The following is a 17,655-nucleotide window of genomic DNA, read 5'->3' as shown; positions in this document are numbered from 1 at the left end:
GTAGGGTAGAGCCAGAGAGAAGTGGAGCCTCCCTGTGATGAGGGAGGAGGGTCAAGACCACAGCATGACATGAATGTCGGAGTTGGTTGAGCCAGATCATAAGTTGTTCTTCATTTCAGCAACAAAGGAAAGTGGAGGACATAGGTCTTCTGAAAACTGTAGTGTAGTAAGAAAGAGTTCTTTAAACCATAGGGCAAAAAATTAAATAAAAACTGTAGGACACAGCAATGCCTAGCTCTTCTCACATCATTAAAACTCTCGTAATGTGCCCTGCTCAAGGCTCTGGCACAGCAGGGGGCATCTGAGCATTGAGAGCCAAATCTGAGCACTTGGTCTGGTCATTCCATGAGTCCTCATAATTCCTGAGGTTCAGCTGAGAGCCAAGAGCTGTCTGTCTGTCTGTGGACTCAGTGGTTCTGCTCAATGTGTGCAAAAGGTCTTTGGGCTCCTTCAGCATTAGTGTGAACCCTGGAGGGCTCCTTGTTGAAGCTCACATTTTTTTTTTCTTTTTTTTTTGAGACAGGGTCTTGCTTTGTCACCCAGTCTGGAGTGTAGTAGCATGAACATGGCTCACTGCAACTTCAATATCCCGGGCTCAAGTGATCCTCCCGCCTCAGCCCCCCAAGTAGCTGAGACTATAGGCACATACCACCATGCCTGGCTAATGTTTATATTTTTGTAGAGATGAGGTTTCTCCACGTTGCCCAGGCTGGTCTCTAATTCCTTCAAGTGTTCCACCCGCCTTGGCCTCTCAAAGTGCTGGGATTACAGGCGTGAGCCACCGAGCCTGGCTTGTCCCTTTAGACCCAGGGCAACCCTGCCTGATACCAGCATCCTGCAAGCTTCTGGGAAAAAAGGGAAGATAAACTGCTGTGCCATCTTTAAGGAGTGAACCTCAGGGTTAATTACTCTGCAAGAAAACACTTTAAAAAAACATTGTACTCTCTACCTCATTCATAGGCCAAGTGAAAAGTAACTATTAAATTGCTTTACCATAACTTTTACAAGCAGTAGTGTTTGCAGAATGTATGCTGGTATATAAACCCAATGTTCCCTTTTTTGGATTTGTTAAGAAAAACCTGACTGGGTTTCCGTCGGGTGTTAAGTAGGTCATCCACAAGTGGTCTAGCCCATGTAGCACATGTTCCTCCCACACAGAGTAGCCACAGCTTGTCATCCCAAATACTGTTTTTTATGTGCTGCTGGGGAAAGCATCACTGACTTCCTTCTGGTGATTCCACATTCTCTTCCTCTTACTGATCTTCCTCCTTTAATTTCCTCTGTGTCTCTCTTGGCACTCAATTTGCATTCATAAATGCAGACCTCTAGTGAAAACTTTACTGAGACACGCACGACATAGTCAGCCACCCTGGGCTCACCCAGAGTAAGGAAACCAACATCAGGGAAGGCAGAGACCACCCTCCTTTCCTTCAGGCGATAAAGTGTAGGAGGAGGCTAGCTAGAGCTTGCCTCTCTGCATCTTTTGTTCCCGTCCTCCTTCTCAGTTCTGTCCCCATAGAGGCCATGGAATTAGATAAACTATGCTTTCTGACTGCCTACTTTATCTGCATTCACACCAAAACAGCTGCAAGAAGCTTTGAAATTCTGCACCACGGCACGGGATGCAAAAGTTATCCCTGCTGTTATTGCTGATTTCTGGCAGCCTGAATCAAGTGCCAACACAAAGACCCAGGGGCTGGGGGGCTGGGCTTCATGTTATTCTTCAAAGGAAAGACACCAGCCTCTGTCCCAAAAACACAGTGCAAGTGGCCTCACAACCAAATTCTCAGGCTGGTAGATTGAGATTGGGCTGTGACTTCATAACCAGATAAATGATCAGCGAAAATGGGAGACATGGAGACCACAAGCACCGTGCTATCAGCTCAGAGGTGAAAGAAGTCAAGTCTCCTTCTTCAAAGTCCTTTCTGTGTCTTTAAAGGAATTGGATCTTCTTGACTGGAACTAGTGAATTAAAGAAAGAGAAAAAGAATGCACTGTTTTTTGAAAGGATGAGGCCACATTTGCAGAATCATCTGGCGAGGAACCTCTATAGAAACTGGGAAGATTGGCAGGGCGGGTTTTTGTTCGGCCTTGGAGAGTGAACCTCCTCGGCTTTCATTCTCAGCGGTCCTTGTACTCGGGGAGGGGGCATTGATGACGCCTGTTCAAACAGCCGCTTTGTACTAATGTGTTTTCTTGTGGCTCTGCCAGGTGACACCCTGACCCTTGGGCCCCCGGCCAGTTCTGCCACCACTATTCCTTAAACAGGCACAGCCCAGAAAGCCAGGCTCTGCCACTGTGGCCCAGATGTGACACTGACCTTCCTGTTTCTCTTTGCTGGTTCGTGAATAGAAGTCCATGTTTTTGTTTTTCTTTTCTCTTTTTCTCTGGTTGGTTGGTTTTATAGAATGAGGGTAAGGAGGGTAGAAGGATACTCAATTGGATATCAACATCAGGAAAACATGTCTTCTGTGCCTAGTGTTTCTGAAAATTTTCAGATCGCATGAACTAGTGTTGCCTACCGTTCTGTGCCCTGCTTGGATTGCCCCAGGTTCCAGGGACAGTGGCTCAGAGTCAAAGCATTAAAATGCCCAGCTGAGTGTCTCAACAGGAAAGGGTGAAGGCAACAAGAGCGAGGGCAGGCCCCCTTCCCTCCCCACCAATCGGCATCCAAAGAACAAAAGTGCTTTGTTTCATCCTCTCCACCCTCCTAGAGCCAAGCCCATGCGTGGTCTTCATGACCTCACTCACAGAGAGCTCCTGCAGACTCCTCAGGAATCAGATTGCCTTGGTTAGATGCCAAGGTAGACTTGAATGAGTACCGTCATTCTGAGTTTAGTGGGTATCCCCAAGTACCTACGACGTGTGGCCCAAAGGTTCTCAAAACCCCACTAATCCAGCCACCCTATTTTTGGTTCGGTTATCCCAGATTCCACACTTGTCCCCTACAGGGTCCTCTGCATGTGGCTTTGCCTTTTTTGTGCCCTTAATTAGATTTCTATTGCTGTTCATCGATGTATACTCACCGCCCGCTCCCCACACTGCTCACTTTCCAGCACAGATTAGTTACGAGAACATGCTCAGCAGCCTTACTGTCCTTTGGTACCTTTCGCCCTTCACATCTGCCTCTCAACAGGCCTCGGAATCAATCACTCTCGCCCTCTTAATTTTTCAGCTGACAAAGTGTACTTCATCAATGTGTGGTTGTTTCAACTTACATATACATTCAATCAGTAATTGATAATATTAAAAGGAACTTTCTTAAAGAAAAATAAAGGTGATTTATTCTCATTATAAAAAGAGTACATTCTTGGTATAGACAAATCTGAGAAATAAAGACGCAGAGAGCAAAGAAAGAACAGTTGCCCATAGTGTTATCAGCTGCACACCACCATAATCTCAGCATGTTTCCTTCCAAAGAGTTTTCTAGGCATTTGTTATATAGTTGCAATCATGTGATCCTTCCTAATATAACAGGAACATTTTTCCATATTGCTGATAATTTAAGTAAATATAAGTTTTAATTTCTGCTTAACTTGTCTTTATGGGCATACCTTACAATTTACTTTAGCCATTGCCCTCATGCTAAACAACTAACAAGTTTTCTAATTTTTCAAATGATAAATAATACTTCATGGAACCTCTTCATGTCATTTTTTAAAACGCATGTCTTTAGCACACATTTACAGGTTCAAGGACATGCCCCCCGCACCTCCCGCCACCCGAAACCTTTTTTTTTCTTTTTGAGACAGAGTCTCACTCTGTCACCCAGGCTGGAGTGCAGTGGCACCATCTCAGCTCACTGCAAACCTCCACCTGCCTGGTTCAAGCGATTCTCATGCCTCAGCCTCCCAAGTAGCTAGGTTTACAGGGGCCTGCCACCACACCCATCTAATTTTTGTATTTTTAGTAGAGATGGGGTTTCACCATGTTGGCTAGGCTGGTCTTGAACTCCTGGCCTCAAGTGACCTGCCCACTTCAGCCTCCCAAAGTGCTGGAATTACAGGTGTGAACCACCACACCTGGCCGGGTATACCCATTCTTAAGAATTTTTTATATTGCCAAATTGGTTTACCAAATGGTTTTACACTGATTTCTGGTCTTCTATCAGCAATGTAAGAGAGCAATATTCATTTCAAGGAAACTTCATCACTATTGAGTATACTTATTTGTTTTAATGTGTGAATTTAGAGGTGAAACATAGTATCTCACTAAATTGTATTTCTCTGATTACTACCAAAGGCAGTATTCTCTCATATGTTTCACAAATTGTTTTTCCTTTTTTGTTGTCAATTTATGTTTCTGTTTGCCTAAACTTAGAGTTTCTCTTATCTGTATAAATTTCTTATATATTAAAATATTAATCCAAGAGAGTTGAAAACATATCTCCACAGAAAAACTTGAGCATGAATGTTTGTTGCACTATTATTCATAAGAGCCAAAACGTAAAAACCCAAATGTCCATCAATTGATAAATAGGTAAACAACATCTGGTATATCCATACAGTAGAATATTTTTTAGTCATAAAAAGGAGTGAAGTACTAATACATGTTACATGAATGAACCCGGAGAACATTATACCAAGCAAAGGAAGCCAATCACAAAAGGCCACGTATGGTGTGACTCTATTGATATGAAATGTCCAGAATAGGCAAATCCATAGAGACAGAAAGCAGATTAGGGGTTGCCAGGGACTGGGGAGAGAAGGGAGTGGGTGGCGATTGCTTAATGGGCATGGGTTTCTTTCTGGAGTGATGAAATGTTCTGGAATTAGATCATGGAAATGGTCTCCTTTGTAAATGTACTAAAACCCATTGGACTGTGTGCTTCAAGAGGGTGAATTTTTTGGTGTATGAATTATATCTCAATTTAAATATAATAAAAATTTTAAAAATATTAACTACAAGGGGCTTTTCTATGGTCCAAAAAGGGTTGGGGTCAGGGGGTGGAGCCTGAAAAAACTTTACAACCTGTGCTCTAATTCTTTCTGAAACCTTTGGCATAGATAGGGTTAAAACATATTATCCTTGTTTTTATCACCATTTCACTCTTGTCTTAACCCTGAGATCCAGAGCAAAATGAATTTAAGAAGAAAATGTTCTTACCCTTTTCTTGGAGCCTTTCCATGGTTTGGTGTTAAAACCTCATTTGGCCATTTAGGTTTGGGACTGGTTCCAACATTCAGTTGACTGCAGTCTTAAATCTCACCATTGGGGTCTGACTGATGCTTCCATTTCTCTTTTCTTGAGTGCTTTTGAATCTTCGGGCTGGAGAAATGGCAGGCTATGCAGAAAGGAAGGAACATGTTTGTTGCAGGGATGTGAGCAGCTGCTTCTCAGCCTGGGGGCCATTTGAACAAGAAAAGCCAGAAATGGGGACCCACAAAATTATTATAGGTGCCAGCAGTATGGCTTATTCTTAAAGTAACATGACATTTTAAGAGTGATTTATATTAGTTCGGTTCCCTTGCTGTGCAGTATGAGACGAGGTTCATCCTCTTCCCCCTCCAGAGAGGCTTTCAAAGTCATGCGTAACTGATCGAATGGGTCCAACTTCACTTATTTCTGAAGCAAAACTTGGGTTTGATTTTTAAGTAGGCTCTGTTCTTCCATGATTGCATGTGGCTAGTGTCTGCATTGTGTGTATTCCCACTTTTACATCTATCTTCTCACCTCAGAGACTGTAATATTTTAATACTTGCATTTGGCGAGGGGCTCTCCCTCACAGGCTCCACCAAGAGTAGAAAGCTGTTATCTTGTGCTTGGTGGAGGCATTAGATGTGTATCTCAGTTTATGCAGTAAATATGTTCCAGAAAGTTTTGCCTGTAAAGCAAATCATATTTTAAGTGCAATAGGAAAACTGATTTTTATACCAAGGAAACCAGTGCCAGCTCCTTCATGATTCTTATAAATACCGTTGCCATGACTAGGAAAGATGAGGAAATTAAAGGCTGCTTCAGTGTCACTGGCCCAAATAGTCATTAAGATGCCAAACCACATGTGATCACTGCACCTAGTGTGGTCCAGCACCTCTACAGAATCCACTGTCTTGGGGGAATGGAATCTGAATTGGGGATGGAGGTGAGGCCTAGTCCCTGAAATCAGTGCCTCCGTTAGTAATGTGTATTAGTGAATTCTCACACTGTTGTGAAGAAATACCTGAGACTGGATACTTTATAAAGGAAAGAGGTTTAATTGACTCACAGTGCCGCATTGCTTGGGAGGCCTCAGGAAACTTACAGTTATAGCGGGAGGCAAAGGAGAAGCAGGCACCTTCTTCACAGGGCAGCAGGATGGAGTAAGTGCAAGCAGGGGAAATGCCAGATGCTTATAAAACCATCAGATCTCGTGAGAACTCACTATCATGAGAACAGCATGGGGGAATTGCCCACATAATTCAATTACCTCCACCTGGTCCTGCCCTTGACACATGGGGATTATAGGGATTACAATTTGAGGTGACATTTGAGTGGGGACACAGAGCCAAACCGTACCATAATGTGTGAGATATTGAGCTCTGTGGAACCAGTTCTTCCCTATAGGATTTTTCCCTCAACACCTCCAGCCCTCACACCCACACCCTTGCATGGACTGGCCAGGATTCCATGGTCAGGAGACAGCTCTAGTATAGAGACTCTGTGTGTTGGCCATGGAATCAGGCTGTCTGATTTCAAATCCCATCTCTATGACTGACATAGCTGTGGACAAATTCCCCAACCCCTCTTTTCCTCCCTTGTAAAGTGTGGGGAAATAGTAATACCTATGTCTTAGAGTTGTTACTAGATTTTTAATGGGACAGCATTTTCCAGTGTCCAGCCTGCACCTAGGCTACAGGGAACACTGATTGGATATTGGTCATGACTGCTGAAATTGGAGCCATCATCCCCATGGTGCCCATCCCACCAAAACATGCATTAGTTTTCTGCTGCTGCCTAACAAAGTACCGCAAACTTAGTGGCTTAAAACAACATCCATCTGTTAGCTCACATTTCTGTCAGTCACAAGTCCAGGCACAGAGGGGATTCTCTGCTCAGCAAAGCCGAAATCAAATGTTAGCTGATTATGTTGTTGTTTGAAGGCTTGATTAGGGAGGAATCCATTTCCAGGTTCATTCAGGTTCTTGACCAAGCTGTTCTCAGCTCTGACCACCCATGTGTCTGGCCACACAGCCCCTTCATCTTTAAAGGCAGCTGTGGAGAATCTCCCTCATAATGAAGGCCTCTTGCAGTTTTAATCTACTTTTCCAGGAACTGGCATACCTTTCAAGGGTTCGCCTGATTAGGTCAGGTCCACCCAGGATGATCTCTCAAAGTCGGCTGTGCCGAATAACATAACCCACTGATGGAGTGACTACCCCATCATTCATAAGTCCTAGGGATTTACAGGGCACGTACACTGGGAGTAGAAGTCCTGGGAGACAGCTCAGAATTCTCCCTACCACACTGTCATTCAGCAAGGCACATATTTTCACTCACTCCCTCCAGTTGGCAGCAAAGAGAGGACCTTCCCACATTGGCAGAGCCCTGCATGCTTTTTTTCATAGCTGGGCTGGGGCCACTGGCTGAACCCAGCACCAGTGCTGAAAGTAGTTCAGCCCTCAAGTATTAACATCTCTGGAGGGCCAACCCAGCAGTGTCTTTTTCTCTGCTTCAGTACCTTGGGAAATGCTTGTGATCCCAAGAGTGGCCAGCATAGCCCTGCTTTCTGTCCAGCCTCCCCAGTCCTCCCTGGGCCTTTTGTCCCGGCTGTCCCCAGAAGGCAGCACTGCCTGCAGTCTCTCATGGGGTGTCAGGATCATCTGATGCAGTGTGCTACAAAGGAGAAAAGCCCCATTGTAAAGGATCAAAAGGTGCTGGGAAATTAGGAAATTTGGGTGACAGGTTCTGTGGCCCAACCTCATTGCTACTGATGTGGTACTCAACTGTCTCTGAATGTCCTCCTGCTCCCAGTAATGACATGGGGGAAAACTAAAGAAGGCTTTCGTAGGCTTTCAATGGATTAACTCTCCACTGAGAATGTAGCAAAAGTCCTCAAGTAGATTGTTATGGGTGTTTCTAATTTTATGAGGATCAAGAGCCCTGTGCCATGAATCTTCTATCCTGAAGTCAAATAATTTCAGATGTGTCTCTGCCACATCTTATCCTTTTCCTAATGCTATTCCTGCTGACTGAAAAAGTGTGTTTGCTTGATAAGCTTCCAGTTTTTGCTTTTTTCCTAGAAAAGTGTGAAACCATGCAGTTGATCTGCAATTCAGCTTTACATTCTTTTTTCAACTGCCCCCATCTCAGTTGCTTGCATTTGGTTTCTAGGTTCATTTCCCTTCCTTGTTCTTATACTTCCATTATGATACCAGGAAACATGCCACCTCTAAGTATGGGCCAAATGTGGCTTTACCTGTCACTCTCCAAAGTCTGCTGGGGGCTGTCAGGAGCAGGGATGATGCCTAAGGGCTGTCACTTCTTCACATCCACCTAGGTTGGCTTCTGAGACAAAAGAGCTTAAACCGCTGAAATTAAAGTTATTTGTTGTCAGTTCCACTTCCTCTTCCTGCCATTCCTCCTCTGCCTGCAAGTATATGTGTCTCAAGAGAAAGCAATTTGCTTGTACAGAAGACTGCCAGTGGCCTTTTTCCCATTTTGATACCTAGCTCCTGCACACACCTGAAATCTTATCATACGTCCTGTAAGCTTATAACTTGGGCATACTGGCATTGCTTTATTGATTGGCGCATGAGGAAATATGAATGTGTTTGTGTTTAATGTACATCTTGTAGACTGGATTGTGGTCTGTCTACATCAGGAGGAGGGAGTGTATGTTCAACCAGACTCATCTTGGATCGAAGCACCCTGTGCCTGTGGTAGTAAAGGATTGAATCTATCCTTTAGGTCAGCTTCTGTCAGTCACTACAGGGCTATGTGAAGAAGCATAGCTCCCATAGCACGGCAGCAGAAAGGGCTGTGATCTGTTGATCTGTTGATAATGTCTGCCCTGCTCATGGGAGCAGGGTGCAGCGTTCCTTGAATCCTGTGTCTGGCAATACTTCCCAGGTTGCTTAACACTATTGGCGCATCTGAAAAGAACCACAGGACTAGGGAAATTTTAAGTAGATCAAGTTTTATTTCCATGGTAGAAACAGGGCCCCTCCCTTTGCAAAAGGATTGGAGAATAGAGGCTTCACAGCTGTAATCCAGACACCTTGACCACAGGCTTGGGATCCAATTAGTGAAAATGCCTTTCACCAGTTTTTCTAGGCATGATAGCCTGCAGAGGACTATAGCCATGAGTTCATGGCGTGTGATATTTTCCTGATCAGAGTAACTCCAGGGCTCCACGTCCACAATGACCTCATTCAGTGTTTCCCAGTGCCCCAGGGATCTACAGCAAGTAAATTAGTGCATTCTATGTCACGATGCACCTACAGCATTGGACATAAAAGCCACAGTGTATAACTCTGCATAATAAAGGATATTTTTATTTTAGCATGAATGATCAAAACTTTGCCTTGTAGCAAGGAGCCTGGGCACACTGAATACAGCTCATGTAGCGTCTTCTGACTCTTCTGTCACGAAGCAGTTAGCCTGACTGCCCCACGGGGGAGGAAGAAGACCACAAGTTCCTATATAAATATTTTCATTGCTCTTAACTTTTAATGACTTGAAACTGCAGTTACTGATTTATTTTCACTTCTTCCTGTGTGTCATTGAAGAGAAGAGAGTAAGCAAGATCTGTATAGAAACGTTACTTAACTCCAAATGTCGAATGCACCAAGTGGTGACAGTGCTGTCTTTTCTATAAAAGAGGATTGTTTTCTCCAAAATAATTTTGATTATTTTTTAATTTATTTATTTAACTAATATTTATTAAGTGACTACTGTGTGCCAGGCACTGTTCTGGCCACGCAAGATACAGCAGTTAAAAAATTCCTGCTTTCAAGAAGCTGATGATTTTTCTTCTCTGTTACTTCATAAAATTATAAATAAGCTGCTAGTTGCTTATTATAGTATATTTCTTTTTTAAAGTGGATTTTGACAGATTATTTTTTCTTAGTTTGGTTAAATGTAGGATCCTGCTTTCTTCAGGGTTCTGATATGGGGCTTATTTTGTTTTGCTGGAGTTGGAAGAGTAGTTTGCAATGAGCGTTCTCATTACTTCTAGGTTCTGTTTCTCTATCACAGTGCACAAGCTTCTAGAGAAAAATCAGAGCACTTCTTGTCACACTTTAAAACTGCCTGCTTCTACCTAGCATGCCTATTCTCCTGAAGAAAGCATGCTGGGTTGTATGTTAATCACATCCATGTAAGGGAAACAGCTGTTAAACTGCTTCAAAGATGTAGATAGAAATTCTGTCCTTTGTGTAAATCAGGATTTCTTGACCTTGACACTATTAACATTTGGGGCCAGGTAACTCTTGTTTGTAGGAGGCTGTCCTGTGCATTGCAGGAAGTTTTAGCAGCATTCTTGGACTCTACCCAGTAGGTGTCAGGCGTATCCCTCCCTCTGAGTGTGACAACCCAAAATGTCTCCAGACATTGCCCAATATGTCTCTTGTAGGGGAGTGGTAAATTTACCCCCAGCTGAGAATCACTGGTGTAAGTGATGTGAGTCTATGATTCGAGTCTCACATTCTCTAATTACAGTAGATCAGTGAAATTCCTGGGGGGGGGGAAAAAAAACATCTGGGACAGAAGTGTTTTCTGTTTGGTCTTTGCCAAAATGTGGAGCGACTTTCCACCATGAAAGAGTTAATATATGAGCAAGTTATCAGTCTGATGAAGCAACATCAACAACAAATGATGAAATTCCTTTAGTACATCATGCCTTGGAAATAGCTTGCATTTCCTATTGGAAACTTGTTAAAATGATATCCATTTACCATAAGTTACAAAGCATGTTGGACACAGTATACTGTAAGTTAATCTCAAATGATTTAGGAGTAAATGTGTTCCAGATTTGGTGAGCTCAGCTCAAGCAGTAGGCGTCTCTTTTCCAAACATTTTCATTCTCAAGAACTGACATTCAATTCAGTAAGTATTTATTGAAATGTGTAATATGAGAGAGCTTTAGAACAGTCTGATACTGCTCCCATCACCCAGTCCAGCAGAAAAGCAGTGCTCAGAAGAGTGCCCAGGGAGCACTCTTCTGATGTGGCACCTCCTGCATTGGTTTGCAAGATAGTATAGAAAAGCGTGCCTTCTCCTTCGCCGCCTCAAGCCCTTCCCATCCTGTGCCAGCTGTGCCCTCCCCAGTGAATAAATGTTATTAAACATGATGTCATGTGTTTCTTATTTGATTCTTTAGTCCCAAATGGGCTGGTTTGCAGTTTTGGCAAGGACCTCCACTGGCCTGTTCTACCTGACGCCTGTCGGCTTGATGGGATATTGCAAGTCCAAAGGGGGACCATTTAACCAACTTGTATTTCTGAATCTTCTTCACTTCTCACACACATACCAGTAGATTTTAAAATGCAAGGTACACTGCTGATAAAAATCACAGGAGGGGCCTGGCACGGTGGTTCACACCTGTAATCCCAGCACTTTGGGAGGCTGAGGTGGACGGATCACCTGAGGTCAGGAGTTTGAGACCAGCCTGGGCAACATGGAGAAACCCTATCTCTACTGAAAATACAAAAAATTAGCCGGGCGTGGTGGCGGGCACCTGTAATCCCAGCTACTTGGGAGGCTGAGGCGGAGGTTGTAGTGAGCCAAGATCGCGCCACTGCACTCCAGCCTGGGCGACAGAGTGAGACTCATCTCAAAAAAAAGTCACAGGAGGGATCGGCTTTGATACAGAGATAAAGAAAGGGTAAAAGAGAAACATAATAGGCTCCAGAATCTTCACTCATCTGGTTACTATTTATTGTTCCAGGCACTGGCAGTGTAACTATGATGAAAACAGACAGTGTCCCGCTTTCCTGGAACTTGCAGTCCATTGGGCAATGAGACAAGTGGACAGGCCCTGTTATAATATGGTGCCAGGGGTGCCAGAAGGAGGGAGATGGGGATGCCATGGGAGCGCTTGGGAAAGCAGCCCAGCCTGGAAGGGCAGGAAAGTCAGAGAACGCCTTGCAGAGGAAGCGGTGCCTTATTAACTAGGACATGAAGGATACATGGCATATCAAAGAGGAAGGGGAAAAAGTGTTCAAGGCTATGTTCCGAGGCCCGAAGCGGGTGGAGGAATGGAGTCTCTGAGGATCGGAAAAGTTGGGCACGTTTGAATAGGAGAGCTCAGACAGGAAGAGTGGGAAGTAAACAAGGAGGAGGAAATGAGGATGCTTCTCAGGATGCTGACTGGAGCAACTGGGTCACTGGCAGTCCCATTTACTGAGATGAGAAGCCTGGGAGAAGTGGGTTTGAGGAGGGTGGGGTGGCAACAACTCAAGTTTTTAATCCGCCACTAACTCCATAACATGGGAATTATTTTTTTTTTAATGTCTTTGAAGGATGTCAAAAGCTAATGGAAATTTGAAAAGTTAATTAGCAGCTGTAAGTAATTTCGTTACTGTAGGCTATCGTGACATCCTGTAAATGTACTCGGACCTCTTAGGTTCTGCCGATTTTATTTTTCATCCAGTAACTAGTTCTTAGTTTTGATACTTAGCATCATCTTAGTGCTTAAAATTGACCAGTTTTGTGCCTGAAGATTAGGTATCTGTGAGTGAAGCAGTCTAGTGACTTGATTGAAGGTTGTATTCTGGCTTATCCAACAGTCCTGCGCCCTCTTCCTTAAATTTCCTGTGCCCTGATGGGAGTTTTTATTCTAATGTTGCATAGACTCATTCTACAGAGCATATATATATATTTTTTTAGATGGCTAAAGAAAGGCAGAATTGGTAAGTATGATTGGACAGTCTGTAGGCAGGTGTATGCTGTTACAGAATTTTAAGAGGTACAGGCCTCAGTCGAGGAAAGTTGCTGCATGGTGAACATTGTGCTCTTTGATGATGCTGTCATCCAGAACGTATGGGAAACAAATGTGATTGTGGGGTCAAGGAACTGAGCTTCCTCCTAACCATCCCCCCAGCCACTGCCTTTCCTCATGCCCCTCATAGGCCTGAAATAGCCAACAGTGAGCCTTGTCAATTACTCCTCGTTAACTGGAGAGCAACCCAGCAACTAGGGAGCATCCCAGCTTACGTGACCCCTTTTTTGTCTCTGGCAGGAATTTAGATAATGGGCTGTGTGCAATGTAAGGATAAAGAAGCAACAAAACTGACGGAGGAGAGGGACGGCAGCCTGAACCAGAGCTCCGGGTACCGCTATGGCACAGACCCCACCCCTCAGCACTACCCCAGCTTCGGTGTGACCTCCATCCCCAACTACAACAACTTCCACGCAGCCGGGGGCCAAGGACTCACTGTCTTTGGAGGTGTGAACTCTTCGTCTCATACGGGGACCTTGCGTACGAGAGGAGGAACAGGTAAGCCCCCAAAGTCACGGAATGTGGAGAGGGGGCAGCCGCCCTCAACTCTTTTGGCAATTGAACATCTGGGTTCCCATCACTTCCCTTTGACTAGGGGTTTCACATGTAAGTTTCTAATATGTCTCCTCTACTAGATGAGGGGCTGTAAGAAAAGCCAGAGCTTGATGTACAAACAAAATGCTTGGCTACAGGGTTGCAAAGTGCCCCAAGTTGCTGCTCTGAGGATTCTGTATGGGTTAGTGAGCTACAACTTTCTACTGAGTCACTGTAGGTTAATGACTCTCAGCCTCGCCTGGCTGGTTGGCACAGAAGAACTAGGGCAGCCTTTTCAAAACACGGATGCCTGAGCCATGTCCCAGTCTTTTGAATTAGAGGCTCCAGGACTGGGTCTGGGTGTGTGTATTTTGAGTTCTCTAGATATTAATGTACTCCCTCTTCCCACCCACTTCTTCCTAATCCTCAGCCTGCCTTTCTCTTTTTTTTTTTTTTTTTTTTTTGCAGTTTCCTTGTCTTTCGTACCACAAGGCTGTATTTTGCTGCCATGTGTATTTGCTGACTTAGCTAATACTTTGTAAAATATCTGGCGTACATTCTCAGACATATGTTTTCCAAAATATTTGTAAGTTATCTCATGCATCCTTAGTTGTCCAAATTTTCTCTGAGTATGTGAACCATGGTAACTAGATATTTGACATTATTTGTTCCAAAATTATTTTGTTTATTGCAAAAGTTTGAAAGAACACAGCATCTCTCAGCTCATCTGGCAGCAGATGTCTTATATAAAAGTTTTAAAGAATGCGGTATCTTTCAACCCATCTGGCAGCAGGTACCTTTTCACCTAGGGAGGAGGCACTACTAAGGCATTAGCAAGTATTTTTTCCCTCTGCACCAAACACACATCAGTGTAGTTGTATCAAAAGGCCTGACCCTGAGCCTTTGGACATTATCTACTTCTCTTCTGCTAGCCTAGCACGCTCTGCCCAGTAGAAGTGTTTATGTTCACCCTCATGCTGTGGTGACTCTAGCTTTCCTTTCAACCCAGGCCTTGCATGGGTTGAATACATGCTAAGTATCTTTACCCATCCCTCCCACCTTCCAAAGGCACCTGGAAAGGAGAGATGCAGACAGGCAGTCTAAAGCCATCTGTCTTCTGGGGATGCAGGAGAAAAAAAGAGGCGAAAACACACCCAACGCAACCCCCATCGTCGTGCCTACCATGAGAAGCATGGGGGCTTTGCCAGCCTAGACTGTTAATTCTGCTGACACAGCCATTATCCTTGTTCATTCATTCATGAGTGCTGGATATGGACCCCTGTGTCTGCAGGTATCATTCATTAAAGTCACTAGAGAGGGCCACTTGTGTTGAGCATGTGGGTCTCCACTACAGTCAGGAGCAGTCTTCGTCTAAAAGGCTACCTGATCCCTTATAACATTTGAAAGTTAAAACACAGTACCCCCAAATGTTGGCAGATTTTTCTGCCTTGAATTATTTGGTTTTAATATATATATGCATGTCCTTTCTCCCAACACTGCCTTCAGTCCTGTAGGGCCAAGAACAATGTCTGTGTTTCTCTGTAACCTCCTTTGATTCTCCCCTCGGTTCCCGGAACATGGAACAGAAAAGCCCTCAGTGAGAACTTGTCAGCTGATGCAAGAAGATAGTGGGGTGCTGGTCTCCATGTGCCTTGCCTTCCATACAGGGGAGCTGGCTTGTCTTCATTTTTAGGTTGTTTTTAAAGAAGGGAATCTGGTCATGGAGTGTTAAATAAGAATAGGCATGACCTTACAGGCATCCACATTTTTGTTTTAAGCCAATCTCTTTTCTTACCTTCCAAAGAAACTTAAGGAAAGAAAGACAGTTGCCAAGTGAGCCTTGCTTTGCGTGGTCAGACCTCTGAATGCTAACTCTCCTGAGGCAAGTCCCACTTGGGATGGGGCAGAAAGACAAGCCCCACTCCTCTCTGTGGTCCTTGAACAGTGCCATGACACATTTCTTCCCTTGGAACTACCTACACAGCAAACTGGCAGCTTGGTAAAAAAGTGGGCTCTGGCCGGGTGCAGTAGCTCACACCTGTAATCCCAGCACTTTGGGAGGCCGAGGTGGGTGGACCACTTGAGGTCAGGAGTTTGAGACCAGCCTGGCCAACATTGCGAAACCCTGTCTCTACTAAAAATACAAAAAATTAGCCAGGTGTGGTGGCAGGTGCCTGTAATCCCAGCTACTCGGGAGGCTGAGGCAGGAGAAGTGCTTGAACCCAGGAGGCGGAGGTTGCAGTGAGCTGAGATCACGCTATTGCACTCCAACCTGGGCGACGAGAGTGAAACTCCGTCTCAAAAAAAAAAAAAAATTTAACTCTCTTCATCATATAGATATCTTTTTTCAATCTGTACAGAAGATCTTTCTTCATAATTTTTTTATAATTTAATGGTATCTACTATGTGATGTTTAAATATTTTTTTTTAATGTACAGAGGTTATGTTTCCCAAATCTTACCCAGATGAGTATGGCACTTAGTTAGACATTTCTAGCAGCAGATTTCCCCTCGCCTCTAACCGAACTATCACATTTCTGTCTTAACTAATGCAAAAATATCAAGTAGTGAGAGACCCAGGTTTATAACTGTGCTAGGTACGTAGAGGCTGCTGCCTTCAGCCTGGACTTTCACAAAGCAGTAATATTCCAGGGAGCTTGTAACCAGTGATACCACAACTTTTAAAAACTAAAACAAAAACACATTTGTCTTATGACTATGTAATTTTCACTAGAATCTACACTTCTCAGAGCAGCAAGGACTTTAGAAACTATGAAATGTCACTGACATTTATCATCAAATACAAGCATAAAATGTAAGAACTAAAAAATACTCAAAAGAAATAACTGCTCAGCCCTAGCTCCTGAGCTGGGAGGATTTGGTCTGTGGAAACAGGGAGGGCCAGCAACCTGTTCCAGCACAAAAGAAAATAGACTGTGAGGTAGATAACTGATCATACACAGCTGACCAGACAAGTACCCAGTTTTGGAAGACAACTTAATTTACCATTGCTTTTAAGACATATGCAATTGCCTTAATAAAAGAACTTTAATAACAGTGAATTATCTTATATGTACTAAAGTAGAAATATCTGTGTATTTATGAATCAGGAATTTCATAGTTTCAAAATTGGTTTTCTTTACACTCGAACACTTATAGTGACGACGTAAAGTGTGGCACCGCTTGGATCCAAATCTTCCTTCGTGCTTTTTTGTTTGTATGTGTGTGTCCATACATCAATTAAAATTATAAAACCTGAATTTACAGTTTCTGTGGGTCTGGAATCTGCGAATCCTTCGTTGGGTCCTTCGGAATCTCTCACAGGCTGTAATCAAGGTGTGTTGGCTGGGCTACAGTCGTCTCACAGTTTAGCTGAGAATGATCTGCTTCCAAACTCATGTAGTGCTGGCAAGATTTGGTGCCTCGCTGGCTGTTGGCCAGAGGCCACCTTCAGTTCTTGGTCACGTGGGCCTCGCCAGCATGGCGCCTTGCTTCATCAAAGTACACAAGCTGAAGGGGCAATAGAGAGAGTCTGCTAGAAAGACAGAAGTCGCCATCTTTTGAAGCCTAGTCACTTAAGGGACTGCACATTCTGTTGAGTAGAAGCAAGTCGTTAGATCCAGCCTACACTCAAGGGGAGGGGCTTGCACGAGACATGAATCCTAAGAGGCAGGAATCACTGGGGACTGTGTTAGAATTATGCCTATTGGGTTGAGCATGGTAGGTCACACCTGTAATCCTAGCACTTTGGGAGTCCAAGGCAGGAGGATCGCTTGCGCCCAGGAGTTCGAGACCAGCCTGGGCAACATAGTGAGACCCCCGTCTCTATTAAAAAATGTATATATATATGCCTAATTACGTGGAGGAAATCCTAGGCCAAATGACACTGGATAGTCTCTGCTGCTGCTAGCAAACTTCTGCAAAGCAGGAAGGGCCTCTCCAGAGAGTCAGCCAGATGAGACGACATAGGGTGGATGTGAGGAAGAGTGAGCACTACAAGACAGTGTGAGGAGAGGTGAGTTCAAGGTAGAAGGAGGACAAGGGAGAGGGTTCCATTTTCAGCAGTGGGGCTGAGCAGCACAAAACTGCAAACCCAACTGCAGATGCCGAGAGCAGTACATCCTCTAATTGGGGTGAATATTACAGAAAGAGTCTTCTCTAAATGTCCCCAAGCTGCAGGAGGTCTTTCCTGTTACACTCTAT

General features: G+C 44.1%; 1 protein-coding gene across 6 annotated transcripts in view; it reads left to right on the top strand.

The window, feature by feature from the left end:
* LOC105492092 (FYN proto-oncogene, Src family tyrosine kinase) overlaps positions 1–17,655 on the top strand; it is a 181,520-nt gene that overhangs the window by 110,109 nt on the left and 53,756 nt on the right. For 5 of the 6 annotated variants that reach the window (XM_011758991.2, XM_011758988.2, XM_011758983.2 and 2 more), the window contains one exon: positions 13,160–13,417. In XM_011758991.2, the coding sequence (XP_011757293.1) occupies positions 13,171–13,417 (247 nt within the window). In that variant the 5' untranslated portion in view covers positions 13,160–13,170. Of the gene's footprint in view, positions 1–13,158; positions 13,418–17,655 lie in introns of those variants that run through there. The other variant, XM_071096335.1, reaches the window with a different exon arrangement.

The sequence above is a fragment of the Macaca nemestrina genome, chromosome 5 (genome assembly GCF_043159975.1).
Source record: "Macaca nemestrina isolate mMacNem1 chromosome 5, mMacNem.hap1, whole genome shotgun sequence".
Lineage (NCBI taxonomy): Eukaryota > Metazoa > Chordata > Mammalia > Primates > Cercopithecidae > Macaca > Macaca nemestrina.
Note: the sequence above shows the minus strand (reverse complement) of the source record. Positions and strands in the feature narration are given on the sequence as shown.